Consider the following 21,923-nt stretch of genomic DNA (forward strand, 5'->3'; position numbering starts at 1 on the left):
ATCAGGGGTACTCAGCTCCGGTTTACATCCATTGCTAACTGAAGAAGGTACAGGAGCCATAGGGGCATGATCCACTACAGCAGCATCTTCCATACCCTCTCCAGCCCCCGTCAATCGCACAACTCGAGACCCGACAAGGCGTCAAATCTATTGTGCGTTCTGATGTTGGGTCCAAACCTAAAGAGGTTCTCCCTCCCTGAAGCCTGGCTAGGGATAGCAGATAGAGGGCCAAAAGGTGTAAAGGAGCTTCTGCCTAAGCTAGGGGTGGGAGGTCCTGTAAGGTAATTATAGAAATATCCCAAAGGGCGCACACAGATACTGCTACTATCGGTGGCCATCGAGGCTGCCCTTAATAGAACTGTGGCCACATGCTGGGGGAATCTAAAATTTACCACCACGCAATCACCAGTGCAAGTTTTGCGTGGGGGGGCAATCCAGTTTACCCTCCTAACTGTGATTATTTCTCCTGCGAATTTTGGAGGGAAACCACATTTTGAGTTCAGCCAAGATACAACTTTATATTTTAGGGAGTCATGTGACTCCTCAAGTGGCTCAACCAAAGATGAGTTTTGTGGGGGCACGTTTACTAATGCAATTACATAAGGGGCACAACCAGGGGGAAGATCAATAAAATTACTTCTCCTAATAGGGGTAGCAATTGGCTTTGTGACTGGCCCAGGTTTGGGGTGTACTCCTGTACTGATAGGTGGAGGTGGGGGTAGAACAGAAGAACCAGGAGATTCTTGGGTAGCACTAGAGGATTGACGTAAGGCGTGTAAATTTTTATCAATCCTGGCTGTCCCGATCCTGCCATTCTCCAAGGAGTCTGTATTAGGTGTGGGTAGAGAGGGGTTAACTTTTTCTATGTCAGCTAACTGCTTCTCTAACAGGCACCTAATCTTTTGACCTCTGCAGTAACGGTTTCCAGCTGAGACACTAGTGGTTTGAGGGATTCCGCTAGTTTCAACTCAAATTTGGCTTCCATAGTTTGAATTAACAGGCCCAATTGCCCAGGGCTCAGAGTTATATTATCCTCACTCTTATTCTCCGCCATAACAGTCAAATCCGGGAAGGGGTTGCTATCAGACTGATAATTTTCTGCCTTTCTTTTCAGTGCATGCCTTCCCGCCCTCTTACCTTGCTGCTTCCTACAGGTTCTAACTGGCCTAGTATGGATTTGGATTTGGACAGGAGCTGCCTCCTCCTCATACTCCGAGATGGACTTGTCAAGTACTTCTGTATCCGGGGCCTGGTGGTTCAGTGCTTCTACTGCAATGATTGCCTCTGGTTCAATGTCTGTAATGGTGACGGTATCCGGTAGAACCTCTAATGGAAAAGGGCTCTCCTTGACTTGGTCTTGATCTGAGGAATTACCTCTACCCAAGGAGGCCCTTCTGTCATTATTGATCTTGTTTACCATTTTTACAAGAAAATTGTCAATATAACCCGCCCCCACAATAGCCTTGTCTTTCATGGGCCCCGGCATGTGTACTGGACCAAGAGTTTAATATACGCTAACCAGTTCAGAGCTTACGAAGGTGAGGTCAATTCGATAGCACAACAGTTCACGAAAGACCTTAAGCTATGACGCTCTCTTTACCTTGTGGTTGCGTTACGGGTCTCCGGATGAGTTGAGCAGGGTCTCTGGCCCTGCCCTGCCGCCTCCTGCCACGGACGGCCACAGACGGCCCGCCCTCTGCCCGGGCTCCGCCCGGTGATGCCCGCGCGCATCCCGCGACGCGGGAGGAGACGCTGGTTCTTATGCGCCTCCGGGCGCTGTGGGCTGTCGCTGCTGACGCTGCACCCGGCGTCCCCGGGAAAAAGCAGGGGATGCTGGGAAGTGTAGTTGCTCCCGTGCAATCTGCTCCGGCAGCGGCGGTAAGCGGGTCCCGTGCCTCTGGACCTCCACAAACAGTGCCCCACTGGTAGGTGCCCTGCTCCTCTGCAGGGGCCGCTGGTTCTTATGCGCCTCCGGGCGCTGTGGGCTGTCGCTGCTGACGCTGCACCCGGCGTCCCCGGGAAAAAGCAGGGGACGCTGGGAAGTGTAGTTGCTCCCGTGCAATCTACTCCGGCGGCGGCGGTAAGCGGGTCCCGTGCCTCTGGACCTCCACAAACAGTGCCCCACTGGTAGGTGCCCCGCTCCTCTGCAGGGGCCGCTGGTTCTTATGCGCCTCTGGGCGCTGTGGGCTGTCGCTGCTGACGCTGCATCCGGCGTCCCCGGGAAAAAGCAGGGGACGCTGGGAAGTGTAGTTGCTCCCGTGCAATCTGCTCCGGCGGCGGCGGTAAGCGGGTCCCGTGCCTCTGGACCTCCACAAACAGTGCCCCACTGGTAGGTGGCCCCAAGGGCATAGTAGTCTCAAGCAGGAAAGCATATTATCCCTAACTCTCAGGAAAAAAATCCCTATCTTTCATGGTCATTGGTCTACTTCTTTTTCAGAGCCAACTCTTGCTTTAGGGTTTTATTTCTGAAAAAGAATAACTGTGCCAAGTGGTCCACAGTAACTTGGGGGTCCACTCTTTCACTTTTGCTAAAAATTAATTACGGACCGGTGATTGATGCATGACCATTTTTAGATATCCTATCCAAGGAAAAAGTAGGGAAGGAATTAAAATTCACCTTCGACCTCATTTGTCTTGACCCTGGATGTTGGAGATTTGCACTTCCACAGTCTGATTATTGACATCTCCCGGGTTTACAACAGTTGTCCCGGCAGATTTCGGTAAAAGTGTCACATGTCCCGATTTTTTGAGAGGGTAAACTGAAAACTGTGAAAGGCTTTTTTTTTTTTTAGGTGTTCCAAAGCAGGTCTAGTAAGCAATTTAATGTACAGGTATAATGCTGGGTTTAACAACTACCTTTTATTTATTTTCTTAGTGCCTCTTCTGTGTTTCTATTGGGATGAGGGCTGTCATTCATAGGCACATTATTGATGTAAACTTGTAGTCCTTCCTCTATTTTGCGAAATGTCCCGGTTTTTGGGTGGCACGATCTGGTCACCCTAGCCCCCCCGCAGGGGTCCTCATAGTTCATTTAGTGCAGGGGCAAACATCTCGAGAATGTGTCCCCTGTGCGGTTTATAGTGAAGTATTTCGAGCTGGCAGACCTGACGATCTACAGCAATTTAGCTCCTGATGGTAAATTTACTACTTCCACTAGTCTGCCTTAAGTAGCTGGTTTGCCTGGCCCAGCACGACCTTAAAACCCAGGTGTTATGCCACCCGAAGACAGAGCGATTAGGTTGAAATTTAAATAGGGGAGAGAGCCTTAACCCCCCCCCCCAACCCCCCCCTCACCCCTGCAAACCTGGAGAAGCACATAATATAGAATATCCTCGCCAGATGCCTAAAACAATAAGAATCACCAGACAGAACTCTCAACCAAGAGTACAAAGAGCCCCCTTGGTGTCCATAAGGGATTCAGAGATATGTCTATAAATATTGAATTTTAACAGCTCGACGATAGTAAAAACAATTGTCTGCACTTTCCTTTTATGCTATCTTTTATGCCACTGGATTCAAGCAAGCCGGGCTGAAGACGGCTGAAATGCCAGAAACCGGTCCTCGGAAGCTTGTTTCCGGTCGAGGGAAGGCATGGCTTGGCAGTTCGGGCTGGACTGTTCCCATGAGGCACAGGGTCCGACTGAACTGGGTGGCAGAGTGGGCTAAAGAACGGTGATGGATTAAACCCAGATCTGTTGACTGGGTGTGAGTGTTTGATTGGTTCCGATGCTTCATCCATCACCACCCCCTTTTGTACCACTTTGATCGCCATAAGTTGGCAGGGTATGCTCAGACGTGAGTCCCTTGCTCACTTTGCCCCTGGATTCAAGCAAGCCGGGCTGAAGACGGCGGAAATGCCAGAAACCGGTCCTCGGAAGCTTGTTTCCGGTCCAGGGAAGGCATGGCTTGGCAGTTCGGGCTGGACTGTTCCCATGAGGCACAGGGTCAGACTGATTTGCATATGGCCATGTCTGAACTGGGGTGGCAGAGTGGGCTAAAGAACGGTGATGGATTAAATCCAGATCTGTTGACTGGGTGTGAGTGTTTGATTGGTTCAGATGCTCCATCCATCCCCACCCTCTTTTGTACCACATCTTAGTTTCAAAAGTCACCCAGGCCCGTTGTCAGTTGCTGTGATTTGTGCCTTATACTTTATGGCTGAAATAATAAAGGAAGAATTAAGTTGGCCCACATTGCCTGTGGGGCCGGCACGAACCTCACGAGTCTCACCGGAATGGCCTTGGGAACCTTATTTTCTCTGGCCTCGTCTATCATCGGGGACATGCAGGCCAAAGATGGGGTACATCAGAATCAAAAACGTTTCTCAACGTATTCAACATGATTCTTCTCCTTCATTTTAGGAGGATGAAACTTCCTGGGCCAGTGACGCGTGGAATCCCTCACACAGCGACATTACATTTCTCAACCAGGGAAACACTAGCTTCCAGAGTCAATCATCCAAATCCTGCTTTGCATAACGGTATTTGAATAGTTAAAATAATGGAAAATATTCAATTTTTAAACAACTAAATAGAGCCAGTAGGTTTAGGGGTTGTATGGAGAGAACTTGTTTGGTATCTCTATTTTATACAGATGTGCTGATGTCTCCTGGGTGAGGGAATGTATTGGGGTGCGGCAGTTGTGGACCGAAGTTCTGCCCACACACCCGCCAGTTCTTGGTCGTCACTGTGAGGTCTTTGTAGATGTGAGAACGGCTAACAGACAGAAACAGGCCATTGAACACTGGAAGAAAGAAGGTACACACTAGAATGTGCAAGGGAAAGGTTTTCATACAACTGACACAGGCAAAGAACAAAGGTAAATCACCGCTATGCAATAATGTATGTTCTCAATTATTTAAGTGGCTTCGTACTGCAGCAGCACACAATAGAAACGCAGCTGTCTAAAATAACACATGAAATAAAGCATTACAAATCCACGGAGATTAAACAGAATGACAACTCACATTTTGAAAGTTTCTGAATGGCACAAACTGCACAATATCCCGGACCGCCATCTCTCCCGTAATGGCTTTGAGCGCTCCCCCGTCACTGTCCAGAAACTCCATAGCGCTGAAGTCCGCCCCGCCCACGCCAACAATGATGATTGACATGGGAAGCTTGGCCGCGTTCACGATGGACTGCCTCGTTTGATCGAGATCCGTAATGACTCCATCCGTGATTATAAGTAGCACAAAGTATTGCTGCCAAGAAGAGCACACTTTTAAATCATGGAATGTTACTCCCAATATTTACAATTTAAAAATATAGGCAAGTATAACATATAGCTTAAAAAAATATTGAGTAGCATATTTTTAATTTTTAGCAACAGCTAACAAAGTCCAATATCAAATTCACATTTTGGGAATGTACCGTTAGTGGTTATTATGTAAATTGAGTTCAGTGGCACAGGTTTAAGAGACCCCAAAGAATGGTGCCTAGAGGTCATTTTGTGCAGGATTTCCCACTGATTTTGGAAGTTTGAAGAGAGTGCCCCCTCACTACCAAAGATAAATTCCCTACAGAGAGGTTGAGTAACAAGGGAAACATCCGCAATCACCTGAAATTAAAAACCATGCATAGCACACTAAACATCTGTGAACAAACCAACAGAACAATACATATATGCAGGGCTTTAAGTAGGATATAAAAGAGGGGGGCACTAAAGGGGCGTGGTCTATGTAGTATAGGCGTGGTTTAACCACAAACTACATTTGTAATTCCCATATTGTGCCAGTGTATTTTGGTGTCTCTCTGAGCTTTATGTCATTGTATCCAGGTATAATAACATAGCAACTGACGTACACCTAAAACTAGACACAACTATTGGCTTTGTCAGTGGTTGTCTGCGCGCGCTCAGGAGAAAAGCCAAGGATTGGACGACCATGTATTCAGAACACTCTTTTGACTCACTGACAGGCACTTTGAGAAACTCGCACTGCCTTCAACTTCAAATCTAGACGTTTTCATCGTGGCCATTATAAACACCTGGAGGCGACTCGTTTCAAAACTTGCACTGAACGAAAGCGATATGACCTCTGACCTCCAGGTCAGAGATCTAGCTCTTTGCTCCTGCCGCTCGGCTGCAGTGCCGCTGCCCCTTCATCTCGTTGGTCGGTAGGTGTTAGAGGCCCTCCTCCAACCGCAGGTCCTACCTGCGCCTCATCCTTGGTGGTCCAGTGGGAGAGCCTGGCTCTTCTGCTGGTCCGTTGTCGTCGGTCTTTGCCTTGGGCCAGTTTTCTGTCTTTGTCTGTCTTTTTCTGTCCTTCTGTGCTTCTATTTTCAGTTTTTTATTTTATCTTGCCTCCTTTCTTTATTTCTGCCTCTGTTCCTGTTGTGCCCTCCGTGCCTGTTTTTTGCTGCTGTTGCCCCCGCTGCCCCTCCTCCTTGCCGTTTTCCGGCTTTCGCTGCACTCCCCTCCCCCTTCCCCTATTTAATGGCAGCCGTTGTGTGAACGTCTGAGCAAGACCTCTGAACTCCTGGTCAGAGACCTAGCTCTCCGCTGTAGTGCCACTGCACCTTCACCTCGCTGCTAGGTAGATGTTCAAGGCCTTCCTTAAGCCACAGGCTCCTGCCTGCAGCTCATCCCTTGTGGCCTAGTGGGAGAGCCTGCTCTTCTGCTGGTCCGGTGTTGTCTGTCTTCGTGCTGTGCCCGTTTTCTGTCTTTCTCTTTCGTTTTCTGTCCTTCTGTGTTTCTAGTTCCTCTTTTTCAATTTTATCTTAACCCCCTTTCTTTATTTCTGCCTCTGTGCCTGTTTTTTGCCACTGCTGCCCCTGCAGCCCCTCCCGGTTTCCCACTCCTGCCTCCCAGCTGCATTACCCTCCCCTTTCCCTATTTAATGGCAGCTGCGCCTCTGGTCCGCCAAAGGCGCGCCAAAGACAAGCCCGTCTGCGCCCATCCGCGACCAGCCCCAGGGACCCTGAATCTTCAACCACCCACTGCAACAACTCAGCTGCCCTCCTCGCACTAAAGCCCGGAAGGAACAAGAACGGCCAGTTGTCGATGCCGAACACCACCCACAGCCAGTTTTTCTGCTGACATTCCTTTGGACCCTCCCATGGTCCCAGCACCAGACGCCAGCACCACTGAAGCCCTGAGGTACATCCTCTTCAACGTGCGCGCCCTGCTGAGACATGCCATAGCGATCTGGGACCTCAACACCCTCTCGCCAGACGTCGCCTTCTTCACAGAAACCTGGACCAACGCCTCCTCCGCCCGACATCGCCACCGCCATGCCAGACGGATACAAGATCCAGAGGACAGACCGCCCCAACCGCCCGGGAGAAGGACTCGCCATCGCACACAAGAGCTCCCTCTGACTCTCCACCTCCAGGATGAGAGCATCCCCTTCCACCACTGAACACCTACACTTACAGATCCAGCCCAGCCCCAGAACAATGCTGCGCGGCACCCTTGCCTACAGAGCCCCCGAATCTTGTAATCTTGTTCACCATCCCCATCTCATCACGCCCTACTGTATTGCCTCCATGGACTACATACTCATCGGAGACCTGAACTTCCAACTTGACAACCCCAGCTACCTCACCACCCTCCTGGACAACCTTGCCAACAACGGACTGAAACAGCTAGTCAGCACCCCCACCTACAATGCAGGACACACCCTGGACCCCATCTTCGCAGAAGGGAACAACATCCGCTTCAGCCACACCCAGCAGCCCCTCTGGACAGACCACCACTGAATACACTTCTCTTTCAACAATGCCACCGCACACAAACCCACTCCACGCCCACCGCAAAGGAACTGGAGCAAGGTCACAGAGGAGCGCCTCAACTCCACCCTCAACCATGATCCCCCTCTTGCCTCGACCGACACCAACTCTGCAGTCAAAGAACTACACCAGTGGATCACCAACTGCAAAGACAAACTCGCCCCCCTCCGGAACCCCAACAGACAGCACCCTATCAAAGCCACCTCGTTCACTACCAACCTCCAAGAATCCAGATGCACCTGCAGACGTCTAGAAAAAAGATGCAGGAACAGCAAAACCACTGAAGACCATACCTCCTACAAGAAAGCCATTACAGAATACCACCAATTTATCAGATCCCCAAAAGGACCTTATTTCGGAACAAAATCCTCGCCAACTCCAGCAACTCAAAGGAACTATTCAGCGTCATCCAGCAATTCATCAAAACCTCCAGTGATGCCACGGACTTCACACCCTCCCAGGACATCTGCAACAAGCTAGGCTCTACCACAACTTCAGCGAACAGACTCCAGATACCACCCCTACCTCCAGCGTCGACAACCAGCCTACCATTACCGCCTGGACCCCCCTCTCCACAGAAGATACCGCCACGCCCATGAAGAGCACGCACTCAGGAGCCCCCACGGACCCCTGCCAGCTGCACATCTCCAACAGAGCAGCCACCACCATTGCACCAGAGCTACGATGCACTATCAACACCACCTTCAAATCCAGCACATTCCCGACACCTGTAAACGAACCAAAAGTCAAGCCCCTCCTCAGGAAACCTTCGGCAGACCAGACGACCTGAAAAACTACAGACCCATCTCTCTTCTCCCCTTCGCAGCCAAAATCACCGAGAAGATCGTCAACACCCAGCTGACAAACTTCATAGAAGAGAAAGCCATTCTCGACACCTCCCAATCTGGATTCGTCAGCAACCACTGCACCGAGACTGCCCTCCTCTCCGCCACAGACATCCACACGCTCCTCGACCAAGGCCACACCGCGGCCCTCATCCTACTAGACCTCACTGCTGCCTTCGACACAGTCTCCCATCACACTCTTGCAGCCAGTCTCCATGACACCGGCATACAGAGAACCGCCCTCAACTAGCTCCACTCCTTCCTCGCCGGAAGAACCTAAAGGATTAGATTCCCTCCTTTCCTCTTCAAACCCACAGAGATCCACCGCAGAGTACCCCAAGGATCATCGCTCAGTTCCACGCTCTTCAAATCTACATGGCCCCCCTCACCACCATCGTCAGACAGCATGAACTCCGCATAGTATCCCAACGCTAATGACAACCAGCTCATCCTCTCCCTCAAAAAGGAACCAGACACCACCAGACTCAGCTTCCAGGAAGGAATGAAGGAGGTTGCATCCTGGATGAGCAGCAGCTGTCTGAAGCTCGAATCGGAGAAGACTGAAGTCCTTGTCCTCAGACCCACCCACTCAGCTTGGGACAACACCTGGTGGCCCACCGCCCATGGCAACCCTCAACCCCCCACCCCAACAGACCACGCCAGGAACCTCGGCATCATACTTGACTCCTCCCTCACTATGACCCGCCAGGTCAACATCGTCACCACCTGCTTCAATACCCTCTGCATCCTTCGCAAAACCTTTAAATGGATCCCCCCCTGAATCCAGAAAGACTGCCACCCACGCACTCGTAACAAGCAGACAGGACTACGGAAATGTCATCTACTCTGGAATCAACGAAACCCTGCTGGGCAAACTCCACACCATTCAGAACACCGCGCCCAGATTAGTCCTCAGCGTCCCACGACAAGATCACTTCACCCAACAGCTGCGAGATCTCCACTGGCTCCCCATCGAGAAGAGAGTAACCTTCAAGCTACTCACCCACGCCTACAAACCCCTCCACAACACTGGACCCAAATACCAAAACAAAAGAGTCTCCTTCCACATACCCAAGAGAAACCTCTGCTCCGCTGACCTCGCCCTAGCAGAAACCCCGCATATCCGCAGAACCAGAGCGGGTGGAAAAGCCTTCTCCTATGTCGTGGCAAAGCCCTGGATCGAGCTCCCGCTTATCATCGGACACTCCACCAGGCTGCACTACTTCAGGAAGAGCCCCAAGACATGGCTCTTTGGCTGACTCGGAGCTGTACAACCCCCCCCCCCCCAACCCCCTCCCCCCCACAGCGCCTTGAGACCCTCACAGGTGAGTAGCACGCTTTACAATTCCCTGATTGATTGAGTGATTGATGAATGAACAGAAAAAAAATACAAAAACAACATCCTGGCGATAGCCAACACACATGTGAAATATACATGGAAACTATATCTCTGACAAGGATTACTTGCACATTTATTACATTAACTGTTCAGAAATCGTCAGTGTTTAATCCCCCAGTAAACTTAAGGGCCTGAATATAGGACCCGATAGGAACCCGTTTCAACGCCCATTCTTAAATTCTACTAGCGGGCAGCCATCATGTAGTCCCCTCACAGGCGCAAAAGTAAAGAGCCTCCGTCAATGACAAGAAGCACCCTCTCACCACCATCAGTCTCCAATTAGCTGTGGGAGAGAGGGAAGTAGCCGTTGAGTGTTCCCCTGACAAGAGAGCTCAGCATTGTGAAACAACTGGGAGCAACTCCAGCAGGTTAGCATGTCTGTCGAGCTCACTAGGAAGAACAAACATGGTGTTAAGAAATGAAAACCATGGATAGGACATTTATCGCATTAATCCCCCAAATATGTCCATTTCAGGAATTTAGCGTAGTTCTACCCTCTAATACATAACTGGTTGGAGGAAATTTAGTAGGATTACAACTTCATTGCACTAAGGGTAAATTCACAAAGTTTCCTATGCAAAAAAAGTGTCACATGAGCGAGGAACATGGGTTTTTTGATACAAATTGGACATTTTGAAACGCAGAATCAGGATTTCCAAATGGGAATCTACTTATTCATGTTTAAATGTCCACCTATTTTGTCAGGCCTTCCCTTAGTCGTAAGTGAGGCCTAGAGATCAGAAAAGAAATGTAAAGAGATGCCAGGGTCATGGTGGGGAAAATGTTTTCAGTCTGGGAATGCAAGAAAAATATTCGCGAATACAAACAAAGACATTTTCCATGATCCTTCTCTCTCATTTTCCTACTCTTCTGTCACACCAAAGTACAAGCTTGTTACCTTTGATAGTCTTTCTGGTGGATATTCCATTTAACAGATGCCTAACCTTTAGAATACGCCCCAGGCACTAGACTGGATATAGAAGTTTTCATTGCAGTGGTCCTGCCGGCCACTAGGTGACATCATGTGACTGCATATGCCTCATTCTATCCTCAAAGTGACAGAGCGGAGCAGCAAATCAGCACCACTCCTGTCGAGCGTCAGTTTCTTCATAGACTTTTGACATGCCCTCGGACATGGAGCACAAAATAGTTGTCAGTACCAGTGTGCCCATCTCTAATGTGGGACATTTATAGATGGTAAAAAAGAGGCCAGTTCAATAACTGGGAGGTGGGAAGGCAGTGAGGAATCTGCAGTTTGATAGAGTATCCACCAGAAAGAACATCAACAAAGGTAATTAACTTGTTTTGAGGGGTACTTCTAACCTCAGATTCCTCACACCAAGACTAGATACTTAAGACAGAGGGTCTGTGGTGTGGACACAGACCAAAATGTTCCGCAGGACCGAACGTGCAAAATGCCCTTCCCATTGGACCTTAATGTCAAGGCAATACTGCTTCATGAGCAAACACACCGATGCCCACATCGTGGCTGGCAGATGTGAAGAAATAGCCATCAGTGAGTCAATGCAATGGTAGGTGTCATGGCCCGGGTGCAACGCGTTCTCAGGCCTTCCAGAGGCTGGCTTTTTGCTACTGCATATCCAGCCTTGATGCAGAAGACTATCCACCTGAACAAAGTCCTTTTCTGCTCGGCCTTACTATTCTTAGCTCTAAAGAATCTCAAAGAAAGCTGACCGTCCAACCAGATAGCCTTTGCTGAGATTGATATAAAAGCTCATGTCTCTTGTGGGGACCAGCCAATAGATTCTCTCCTTATTCGAAGGGAGAGGAAGGGCAAACAATGAGACAAGTGTAATCTATTTCCCAACATGAAAAGACATGATGAATTTAGGCAAAAGGGCTGCTCTGGTTCTCAAAAGCAGTTTGTCTGGGAAAAAGATGATGTAGAGCAGTTGCACCAAGAGAGTGGAATTCACTCACATGACGAGATCGCAATGAGAAAGATGGGTTTGAGAGTCAGAAGACAATGAAGGGCTGTGCACTAACTTGAAGGGAGTGCACAAAAGGAATGTAGGAGTCAACTTAAGGTCCCCCTGGCCTCACAAGTGGTTTGAGAGGGACCACACGTCTCAAACCTTTAATAAAGTGCATCACAGCAGGTAATTTAAACAAGGATGGTTGGTCCAGTAAAAGCAGAAAGGGCGACAGGACAGACAGCCTATCATGGTGCGCACAGCAAGACCTTGTTGGGCCAAAGCTAAAAAAAATCCAACAGAACATTCAACTGTTTGGAAGTAGGAGTCTGAGTTGTGGACGCCACAAGAGACTAAATTTGTCCAAGTTCCCAGCAAAAATAGATTTTATTAGATTTTTCAGAGGGATAGGTGGCTATGAGGATGATATTCACAACCGCAGGAGATCGATTGAAAGCAGCTAACTGCTGCTGCGCACTCTCCACGCATGGAGGTGTAGATTGCGCAGGTTTGGGTGCAGATCCCTGTACTGTTGCTACAGTAGAAGTTCCACCCAAAGAGGTAGCCTGATCGGACAGATGTTCACGCCCAGATGTTCCTGGTATCACACTCTCCTGACCCAATCCGGAGCATCTAGGATGAATTGGACCCAGCCATTTCTGATCTTCAGAACTCAGTAACTGAGAGACAGTGGTGGAAAAACACATAGGAGTCCTGTGCTCCACTCTATCCTGAATTTGTCTCGTAGAGAAAACATTCCTGGGTACTCCAATGCACAGAGTTTTTGACACTGCATGTTCTTGACAGTGCCGCAAAGTTCCAGCCAGGGCTCTTCTCACTATCGGTAGATGTCTGGCACCATAATTGGAAACATCCGCCATTTGGGATTCGCCAAGCATTGCCTGCTGAACTTGTCTACCCTTACAAATAACGATCCCGCCAGGTGGTTGATGATCACAAGGATGTCCTGGCCTTTTAGCCAACTCCAAGGTGCAGCGCCTCTTGGCCCAGGACCCAGAAATCCACTCTGCCCTTCATGTTGCAGTAATACATAGCAGTGGTGTTGCCCATGAGAATCTGCCCCAGGCCTTTCCTTTGTGGATGGCAGGAAGGCCTTCAATGCTAGACAGATGCCCTGCAACTCCAACAGATATAGGGGAGATGGTTTCGGTCCTCTAAACTGCACCTCTCCCAGATGACCTCCCTAGGTATGCATCCATCACCACCATGAATTCTGGGTGGGGAAAGAAGAGGGGGTCTGCCGCTGGTTAGGTTATGGTCTAACAGCTACCACTGCAGATCTTGTGCAGTCTCCACTGAAATCTGGATGATATCCAACAGGTTTCCTTCGTGTTCTGCACATTTACACTTCTGATCCCACTACAAAAACCTGCACATGCCACCAGGCAAAGTGGAAAAAGGCGGAGGCAAGAAGCCAGCACTCCAAGAATCCTCAGAGCTGCTCTCATCGAGTTCCAGGACTAAGGCTGAAACACTGGGATTATAGCCAGAACGCGGTGTACTGATTGAGGGAGAGAAAATGCCCGGAACTGCAGCATATCCAGAAGAGCTCCAACAGAGGGAAGCTTCTGCAAACAAATTGGGTGAGTCTTTGGCTCATTGATCGGGAACCCCAAAGGTCAGAAGGTTTGACATTGTCTGAAAGCGGTCTATGAGTAACTGTGGTGAATCTGCCTTCAGCAGCTTGTGGTAGAGGCAGGGAAAAACTGGTTTCCCCTATCACCGAAGATGTGCTGCGACCACTGGTAACACTTTTGTTGATCCCCAAGGTGCAATGGTAAGGATGAAGATGAATACAGAAAACTGAAGGTGCTCCCGCCGGACCATGAACTGTAGTAGACATCCGTTGGACCATCCAGTTTCCCAAATCCAGATCGGACACAACTTGGGACAGAGTGAGCATTTTGAATTTCTCCTTCCGAAGAAAGGCATTCAGAGGGTGTAGATCTAAACTAAGATGAATGACTCCGTCCTTCTTTTGGAAAAGGAAATAAGACACGTAGTAACCCATCACTACCTCTAAGGCTGGCACAATCTCATTGTGTCATTTGGCCAGTGGAGTCATGCACCTCTTTCAGCAAGATGGCAAGGTGTTCCTCTAAAACCGCACTGATATGGAAGAAAGTTGAGGTGAGTAGGAAGGGAAGGGTATAACCATGCTGGCAAATTTGAAGGACCAATCTGTCAGATGTGATGGCCATCCACCGTAGAAGAAAATGTCTGATCCGGCCTCCCACAGGATGGGTGTGCAGCACTAAGGGCAAACTAAGCATCTTAGAGGCTGATTCCGCATGGGTGGGTTACTAAATGAGGTGGTGTCCCTGGTGACCTGAACAATGTCTTCTTGATCCAAGTTCCATTCCACGAAAGGGCGGTTGCTGTGGTGGTGAAAGGGTTTGGTGTTGCCTATATGCCAAGGCTTTGGAGTAGCCTCAAAAGTGTTGCGACTGTTGAGGAAACTGTCAGGCAGGGGTTCAAAGGCCCAAATAATGCACTGTGGCTCTGATTTCTTTAAACTGTTCAAGGGTAGAATCAGCCTTTTCTCCAAAGAGGCAGGGCCCATCAAAAGACAGGGTTTGGCCCGACTGTCCGTTAGCATGCCAGTCAGGGCTTCATTAAGTGGAAGGAAAATTCTACTTACCAGTATGCATCTGTTCTTGGCATGTAGAGCTGCAGATTTCTATACTTTGCATTAGATCGCCACCTGGTGTTGGGCTCGGATGATTGCATGTTGTTGTCGTTTTGGAAGAAGTCTTTGTAGTCACGAGATAGGTGACTCCTCCCTTGGATGATAGTGCGCATGGGCATCAGCTCCATCCTTGGATTGTTTTTCGCCATGATGGGAAATGATGGAGTTAGTAGAAAGAAATAAGGGATGTCCATGCATGTATATCTAATTAAAACAAAACTGGAACAGGTACAGGTCCCGGGGAGGCAGGAGGACGTGTAAAAATCTGCATCTCTACATGCCAAGAACAGATGCATACTGGTAGCATATGAGCTGCAGATTCTACACTTTGCATCGATTGTGCAGCAGTGTCTCACCTAGCGGTAGTTACCTGTATCCGTTGAAGTAGTTTGAAAGACAGTTTTGAGAACAGCTTGGCCTACTGCAGCTTGCTGCCTGGCTTGCACATCAACACAATAGTGTTTAGTGAAGGTGTGTGTGTTGTAGACCATGTTGCTGCCCTGCAGATGTCTTCTAGGGGAATGTTCCCTAAGAAAGCCATGGAGGCTCCTAGTTTGCGTGTGGAGTGCGCTCTGGGAGGAATTGTTAATGTGCGTTTTGCTTTGTGACAGCATATTTGTATACATTTAACAATCCACCATGCAATTCCTGATTTAGAAATGGGGTTGCCTCTATGTGGTGGAGAGAAAGCTACAAATAGTTGCTTTGTTTTGCGAAAGGATTTGGTCCTATCTATGTAATAGAGAAGAGCTCTTTTGACATCTAGTGTGTGTAGAGCTCTCTCTGCTACAGAGTCTGGGTTTTGAAAACACATTGGTAACTCTACAGATTGGTTTAGATGAAAAGGGGTAATTACTTTTGGAAGGAATTTAGGATTAGTCCTTAGAACCACTTTGTTACGGTGTAATTGTAAGAATGGTTCTTGTATAGTGAAAGCTTGAATCTCACTAACTCTAAGAGAGGTAATAGCAATGAGGAAAGTTGTTTTCCATGTGAGAAATTGTAGTTCACATTTGTGTAAAGGTTCAAAAGGGGGTCCATGAGCCTGGTAAGAACAATGTTTAGGTTCCACAGTGGAGAGGGTGGTAACCTAGGAGGAATAATTCTTTTTAATCCTTCCATAAAAGCTTTTATTGCTGGTACTCTAAACAACGCCAAATGTTGTCTGTTTTGTAGATATGCCGCAATGGCTTTGTAAATGGAGAAGGTAACATAATATTTTAGATGGAAGCATCTAAAGGATCAATTTGATTGTTAGTGCAGTAAATGGCAAATCTTTTCCATTTAGCCACATAGCAAGCCCTAGTAGTAGGTCCCTTGGCTTCTTTAATGATATTCATAGTCTGGTGGCAGGTTAAGGTAACCAAACTCCAAGACTTCAGGAGCCAGAGTCAGTTGAGTTGGATCTGGATGGCTGATGTCTCCATGGTTCTGCGTTAGCATGGATGGCGTCAGAGACAGTTTTTGCGTGGAACTAGAGAGAGTTCTAGAAGTGTGGTGAACCAGGGTTGGCGTGCCCTTGTGGGGGCTACTAAGATCAGTTTGAGAGACTGTTGTCTAAGCTTGCGTATCACTAGTGGTATTAGAGGGATTGGCGGAAAAGCGTACGCAAATCTGCCTGACCAGTTCATCCATATCGCATTGCCCTTGGACAACGGGTGTGGAAACCTGGCGACGAAGGTTGGGCATTTTGCGTTTTCGTGTATGGCAAACAGGTCTATGTCTGGATGACCTCACTTGTGAAAGAATGGTTGAAGAACTTGCAGATGTAGTTCCCATTCATGAATCTGTTGTGTCTGTCGACTTAACAGATTAGCTATCTGATTGTGAACTCCTGGAAGGTGTTCTGCGAGCAGATATATCTTTTGTGGAATGGCCCATCTCCAAATGTTTTGTGTGAGCTGGGACAATTGCAGGAAATGTATGCCTCCTTGTTTTTGTATGTAGTACATGGCTGTCACGTTGTACGTCCGGATTAAGACAGCTTTGTTGTGTATGTGCACTTGGAAGGACTTCAGTGCTAAGTAAATTGCTAGCAACTCTAGATGATTGATGTGAAGCACCTTTTGTTGAGCGGTCCATCTTCCCTGACTTGTGTGGTGGAGCAGATGTGCTCCCCATCCTGTCAGGGATGGGTCTGTTGTCAGGACTATCTGTGGAACTGGCTCGAGGAACGGCCGCCCTTTGGTCAAGTTTTTGGTGTTCCACCACTGCAGAGAGCGATGTGTGTGGCTGTCCACCAACACCAGGTCTGTTGGTTGTCCTTGTGCCTGATTCCACTGATGTGCTAGACATTCCTGCAATGTGCGCATTTGCAGTCTTGCATATGGGACAATAAAAATACAAGATGCCATCATGCCTATTAATTGCATGAACACTCTGGCTGGGAGAGAGTGTTGGTTTTAAAACCTTGTAACTAAGGCTTGAATGCTCTGTATCCTGGCTGGACTGGGATAACCTAGAGCTGTATTGGTGTATATGGTAGCCCCTAGGTATTGATGTACATGAGAGGGCTGGAGATGTGACTTGGTGTAGTTAATTGTAAACCCCAAGTCGTGCAGTGTTTGGATCGTTCGAGATGTGTGTTGGACACACTGATTGAATGACTTGGCTTTTATGAGCCAATCGTCTAAGTATGGGAAGACGTGGATATGTTGTCTTCTGAGATGTGCTGCTACTACTGCTAGGCACTTTGTAAACACTTGTGGTGCAGTTGTGACCCCAAATGGAAGTAATTTGAATTGATAGTGTTGTCCTTCTATTACAAATCTGAGATACTTCCTGTGAGAAGGATGTATGGGAATGTGGAAGTAGGTGTCCTTGAGGTCTAGTGTGGTTAGGAAATCGCCTTGTTGCAACAATGGGGGCACTTGTTGTAAAGTGATCATGTGAAAATTATCTGAGTGTATATACAGATTGAGAGGCCTTAGGTCTAGAATTGGTCTTAGTGTTCCGTCCTTTTTAGGTATTAGGAAATAGAGTGAGTAAACTCCTGTTCCTTGATGTTTTAACGGAACTAGTTCTATTGCATCTTTTTGCAGCAATGAGAGAACCTCTTGTCGGAGCAGCGTTAGATGTTCTATGGACATTGGACGCTGTCTGGGTGGTATATGTGGAGGGGTAGCTGTAAGCTCTAGGCAGTAACCATACTGGATAATTTGTCTTACCCACTTGTCTGTTGTGATGGAATTCCAGACAGGTAGAAACTGTGTTAGTCTGCCCCCCACATGAGTGGAATTCTGTTGGGGGAGCAGAAGGAAGTCACTGTTTTGTTTTGGGAGAGGTTTGATTATTGTTATTTCCTCGATCTCTTCCCTTGATGTTGTTGCCTCTGTAGCCCCCTCTAAAGTATCCCTTATTAGAGGATGTTTGTGTATTTGTTTTAAAAGAAGTTGAATTGTCTGCTCCAGCTTGTTTGGAGCCTCCTCTGTAGAAGGAGCGACGAAAGGAGCATCTTGCTTGGGTGGACTGCAGAGCTCCCATAGACTTGGCTGTGTCTGTGTCTTTCTTCATTTTGTCAAGTGCTGTGTCTACCTCTGAACCAAACAATTGTTGTTGGTTGAATGGTTGATTTAAGATAGTAGTTTGCACCTCTTGCTTAAATCCTGAAATGCATGGCCACACGTGACGTCTAAGGAGGACACTGGTGTTTATTGCTCTGGATGCAGTGTCTGCTACATCTAGTACGCATTTAATAGAGGCATTTGATATAAGCTTACCCTCTTGTATGAGGTCATCTGCTTGTGCCTTATATTGGTCAGGTAGATGTTGTAAGAGCTTCTCTAGCTGATCACAGTGAGTCCTGTTGTATCTTGCGAGGAGGGCCTGTGTGCGCCATGTATTGCTAGCTTGGGCAGCTATTCTTTTTCCTGAAGCATCTATGATCTTTGATTCTTTATCAGGAGATGGTGCTTCACCTGATGTTTGGGAATTTGCTCTTTTCCTAGCGTTTGAAACTACTAGGGAGTCTAAGGGTAGCTGTCCGTTAATGTAGGCAGGATCCCCAGGAGCCGCTCTGTACTTTTTCTCCATCCTTGGGTTTATGATTCTAGCTCATACAGGATCTTTAAACACTTCTGGTGCATGTTTAATGACTCCTTTAATCATTGCCAGTATTTGCACAGATTTTTGAGTGTTCAAAAGTGTCTAGTAAAAGATCTTCCTCTGCCTCATCTGAATGCATGGTGACATTGTGATAGATGGCATCCCTATTAATTAAGTGTCCAAACCCAATATTGTCTTCCGGAGGAGAAGGTTTAGATGGATATATATGTGGCTCAGGAATATCTGGTACATCCTGTGGGTTTGGATACTCCCAGTCTGGTGAACCTGTTGGGTAGGGAAAATGGTCATTTGGGTCTCCCCACCCCCCCATGCTATACTCATCATCATCAACATCCTGAGGAGGTGTATGTTGTGGAGAATGAGGAGGAGAATTTTGAGGTGAAATGTTTAAAGGAAAAGCAGGTGAAGGAGATGCAGGAGAAGAAGGGTGCATAGGAAATGTGGCAGAGTCCTTCACAGGCACTGGAGTTGTTGGTGCTGTATCTGACTTCCTCTTCCTGTGTGGTGTGGTGGAAACATGTCCTGTTTCTGGATCAATGTAGATCCTTTTTTGTAAAGGATCTGGTTGGAAAAGCTTCTCTTCTTGAGGCACAGCCTTCGGCACCGATGTTTTTGGTTCCGAACCTGTTTGTTGCTTGTCTTTAGCCTTAGGAGCCGATGTGGAGTCCTTTGGTGTAGATTTTAGCACCAAAGGTATTGTCTTTGGAGCTGAAGCCTGTTTCGTGGACTTGGAAGGATCGGAAGCAGGCTTTGTTTGTTTCGGCATCGAGGGTATCGGCTTCGGAGTGGAAGCTGTTTTCGGGGCATCGGAAACCGGCTTCGTTGTTTTCGGAGCCGCTTTGTCTCTCGGAGTCGACGGTTTCGGAGTGTCTTTTGGAACCGGGACTTTTTTTGTTTCGGTGCAGAGGGAGCAGGTGGTGTCGACACATGCGGTCTGCTCAGTATGGAGCTACCGGAAGGCTTCATTATTTTCTTCGGAACCGGGCTCGATCGCGGGTTTTTTAAAGTGTTTTTTCTGTCTCGACTGGGCCCCGTAGGCGGAGTGTTGACCTTTGCCTTCGATTTTGGTGTTTGGGCTGTGGTAGTGGCATCGTTGCCCCGAAGGTATGGAGTCATCAGCGTCATCTGCCTGATGGAGATCATAGGAACCTTCCTCCGGGACACATGGACCTTCGAAGATAACCAATGGTTCCGGCGCTGATCTCTGAATGTCGGGTCGACGGGCCCTCCGATCCAGAGTCGTCTTTTTCGATCGAAAGGATGCACAGGCTGTGCAGCTGGATTTGTCGTGTTCTGGCAATAAGCACAGGTTTCAGACCTCGTGATGGTCACTGTGTGGGAATTTTGCTCCACACTCTGGGCATCTTTTGAAAGCTAGTCCTTTCCATGAGGTGTAGGCCTCACGGCGTGGGTAGGTTCAACGGCCCGCATCGCCGTTCGGAATCGAGCTGATGAAGTCTAGTCGATGTTTTTTGGTATCGAAAGTTGTTTGGTGAAGTTTGAAGAAATGTTTACACGTATAAGTACTTCAAAAGTAGTTTTCGAACCGGAGCGGAAAAGTTTCATCTGAACCCACTGGCGGAAAAACACAATCTAAGGATGGAGCCGATGCCCATGCGCACTATCGTCCAAGGGAGGAGTCACCTATCGGGTGACTACAAAGACTTCTTCCAAGACGACAACAACATGCAATCATCCGAGCCCAAAACCAGGTGGCGATCTAATGCAAAGTGTAGAATCTGCAGCTCATATGCCTCGAACATAGGCATTCAGATAAAGTTGGTGCACAGTGCAAAACATCAGTAAAGGACGTTTTTCTTGACTTGACTGGAGGCGGAGAAGACCTCAGCTGCTGTCTAATCGCCTCTACCCAACGTTGGGAGTCCAATGGGAAAAAAACAACCCATGTGATGGGTGGTATCCAGTCCAACGGCATCCCAAAAGCCGATATAGGGATCATTATCACCACGACAGTGTGTGGGTTAATCATTCCCATCATCGCCACAATAATTATCAAGTTTTAGTATCAGAGCCAAAAAGGTGATAAAGCCTCTGAGTAAGGCATGGTGGTAGACAACGTGTTTTCTCCAAATCAGAGCATACAGGGACTCGGTGTGCTGGAGTGGAGTCAAGGTGTACCCTCAGTTGGGGTCAAAGTGAATTTGGCTTGAGGTTGAACAGTAAAGTCTGCAACAGCTTGACCTCCGGCAACGCTGTAACCAAAGTTAGTGGGAAAGGGACTGGCACAGATCTTAGAACCAGAATGGAATTTGGCACTGGAATTAAAGCTTAATGTAGGGACACATACGGCACCAAGGGCAGATCATTGGGGCCCTAAGGCATGTCAGAGAGCCGAAAGGATGACAAAAACAGGCAGCATGGCCCCCTTAAATGCTTTAACCTACTGCAGCATTGCCAATGGCCTGGGAAATTCAGGGTACAACAGGACCAGTTGTGAAATCTGCTTTTCAGCTGGTGATTGGGAGTGAGATTGATTGACTCCTGGACATCCTCCTGACTTCTCACAGGACAGAGTTTGGAAGGATTGCGTGGGGGTCCTGTTTAAAATCCCATGCTTCTTCTTAGATTCAAACTTTGACGTATCAGGTGCTCTTGACTGCAAAGAGGACCCATAGCAGGAGCCGCCTTAAGAACAGGAACAAGTCAGAGCCTTTGACTTGTAACTGGATTAATGTAAGGTCTGCGAGTTCCTTCTGTGTTCAGAGACATACAGTTTCACTTCATAGTCTGGGATAGCCTTTGGTTGCATAAGGGCACATTCTTCGCACAACCTGGATTTGAGCTCAAGACCAAACACCAGAGGAACATCTTGTGGGAGTCTGTCACTGACATCTGTTTACAGCAGCCATGGTACACCACGGCCCCTGTAGCCATCGGAGAGGAGATTGTTCCCTTGCACACTCAATAAGATTTTGGAAGGAATTTCTCAACTGACATAAAGGGTGCACAGATTGGATCTGCGATTGACAGCAACAGAAAAAGGAACTGCTGATGCCTCGCAGAGTTGGCACTTCCATGTGTCTATGCTCTGCCCCTTCTGAGGCAGAATGAGGCCTATGAAGTTCTGGATCCAGTCTGACACCTGGGGAATAAACTAAAGGTGAGGAATCTGCGATTAGAGGCATCCATCAGAACGGGTATTACATATAATTCTAAGAACATCCTCATATGTAAGAGCAGAAGAGGGGTCTTTGTATGTTTTTATTTATAAATATGACA

General features: G+C 48.0%; 1 protein-coding gene across 1 annotated transcript in view; it reads right to left on the reverse strand.

Moving 5' to 3' along the window:
- The window catches only part of CPNE3 (copine 3), a 493,182-nt gene that overhangs the window by 23,948 nt on the left and 447,311 nt on the right, over nt 1-21,923 (reverse strand). Inside the window, exon 15 of the mRNA XM_078687070.1 lies at nt 4,967-5,203. Within this exon, the coding sequence (XP_078543196.1) occupies nt 4,967-5,203 (237 nt within the window). The remainder of the gene's footprint in view (nt 1-4,966; nt 5,204-21,923) is intronic.

Source organism: Lissotriton helveticus, chromosome 4_1 (assembly GCF_964261635.1).
Source record: "Lissotriton helveticus chromosome 4_1, aLisHel1.1, whole genome shotgun sequence".
Classification (NCBI taxonomy): Eukaryota; Metazoa; Chordata; class Amphibia; order Caudata; family Salamandridae; genus Lissotriton; species Lissotriton helveticus.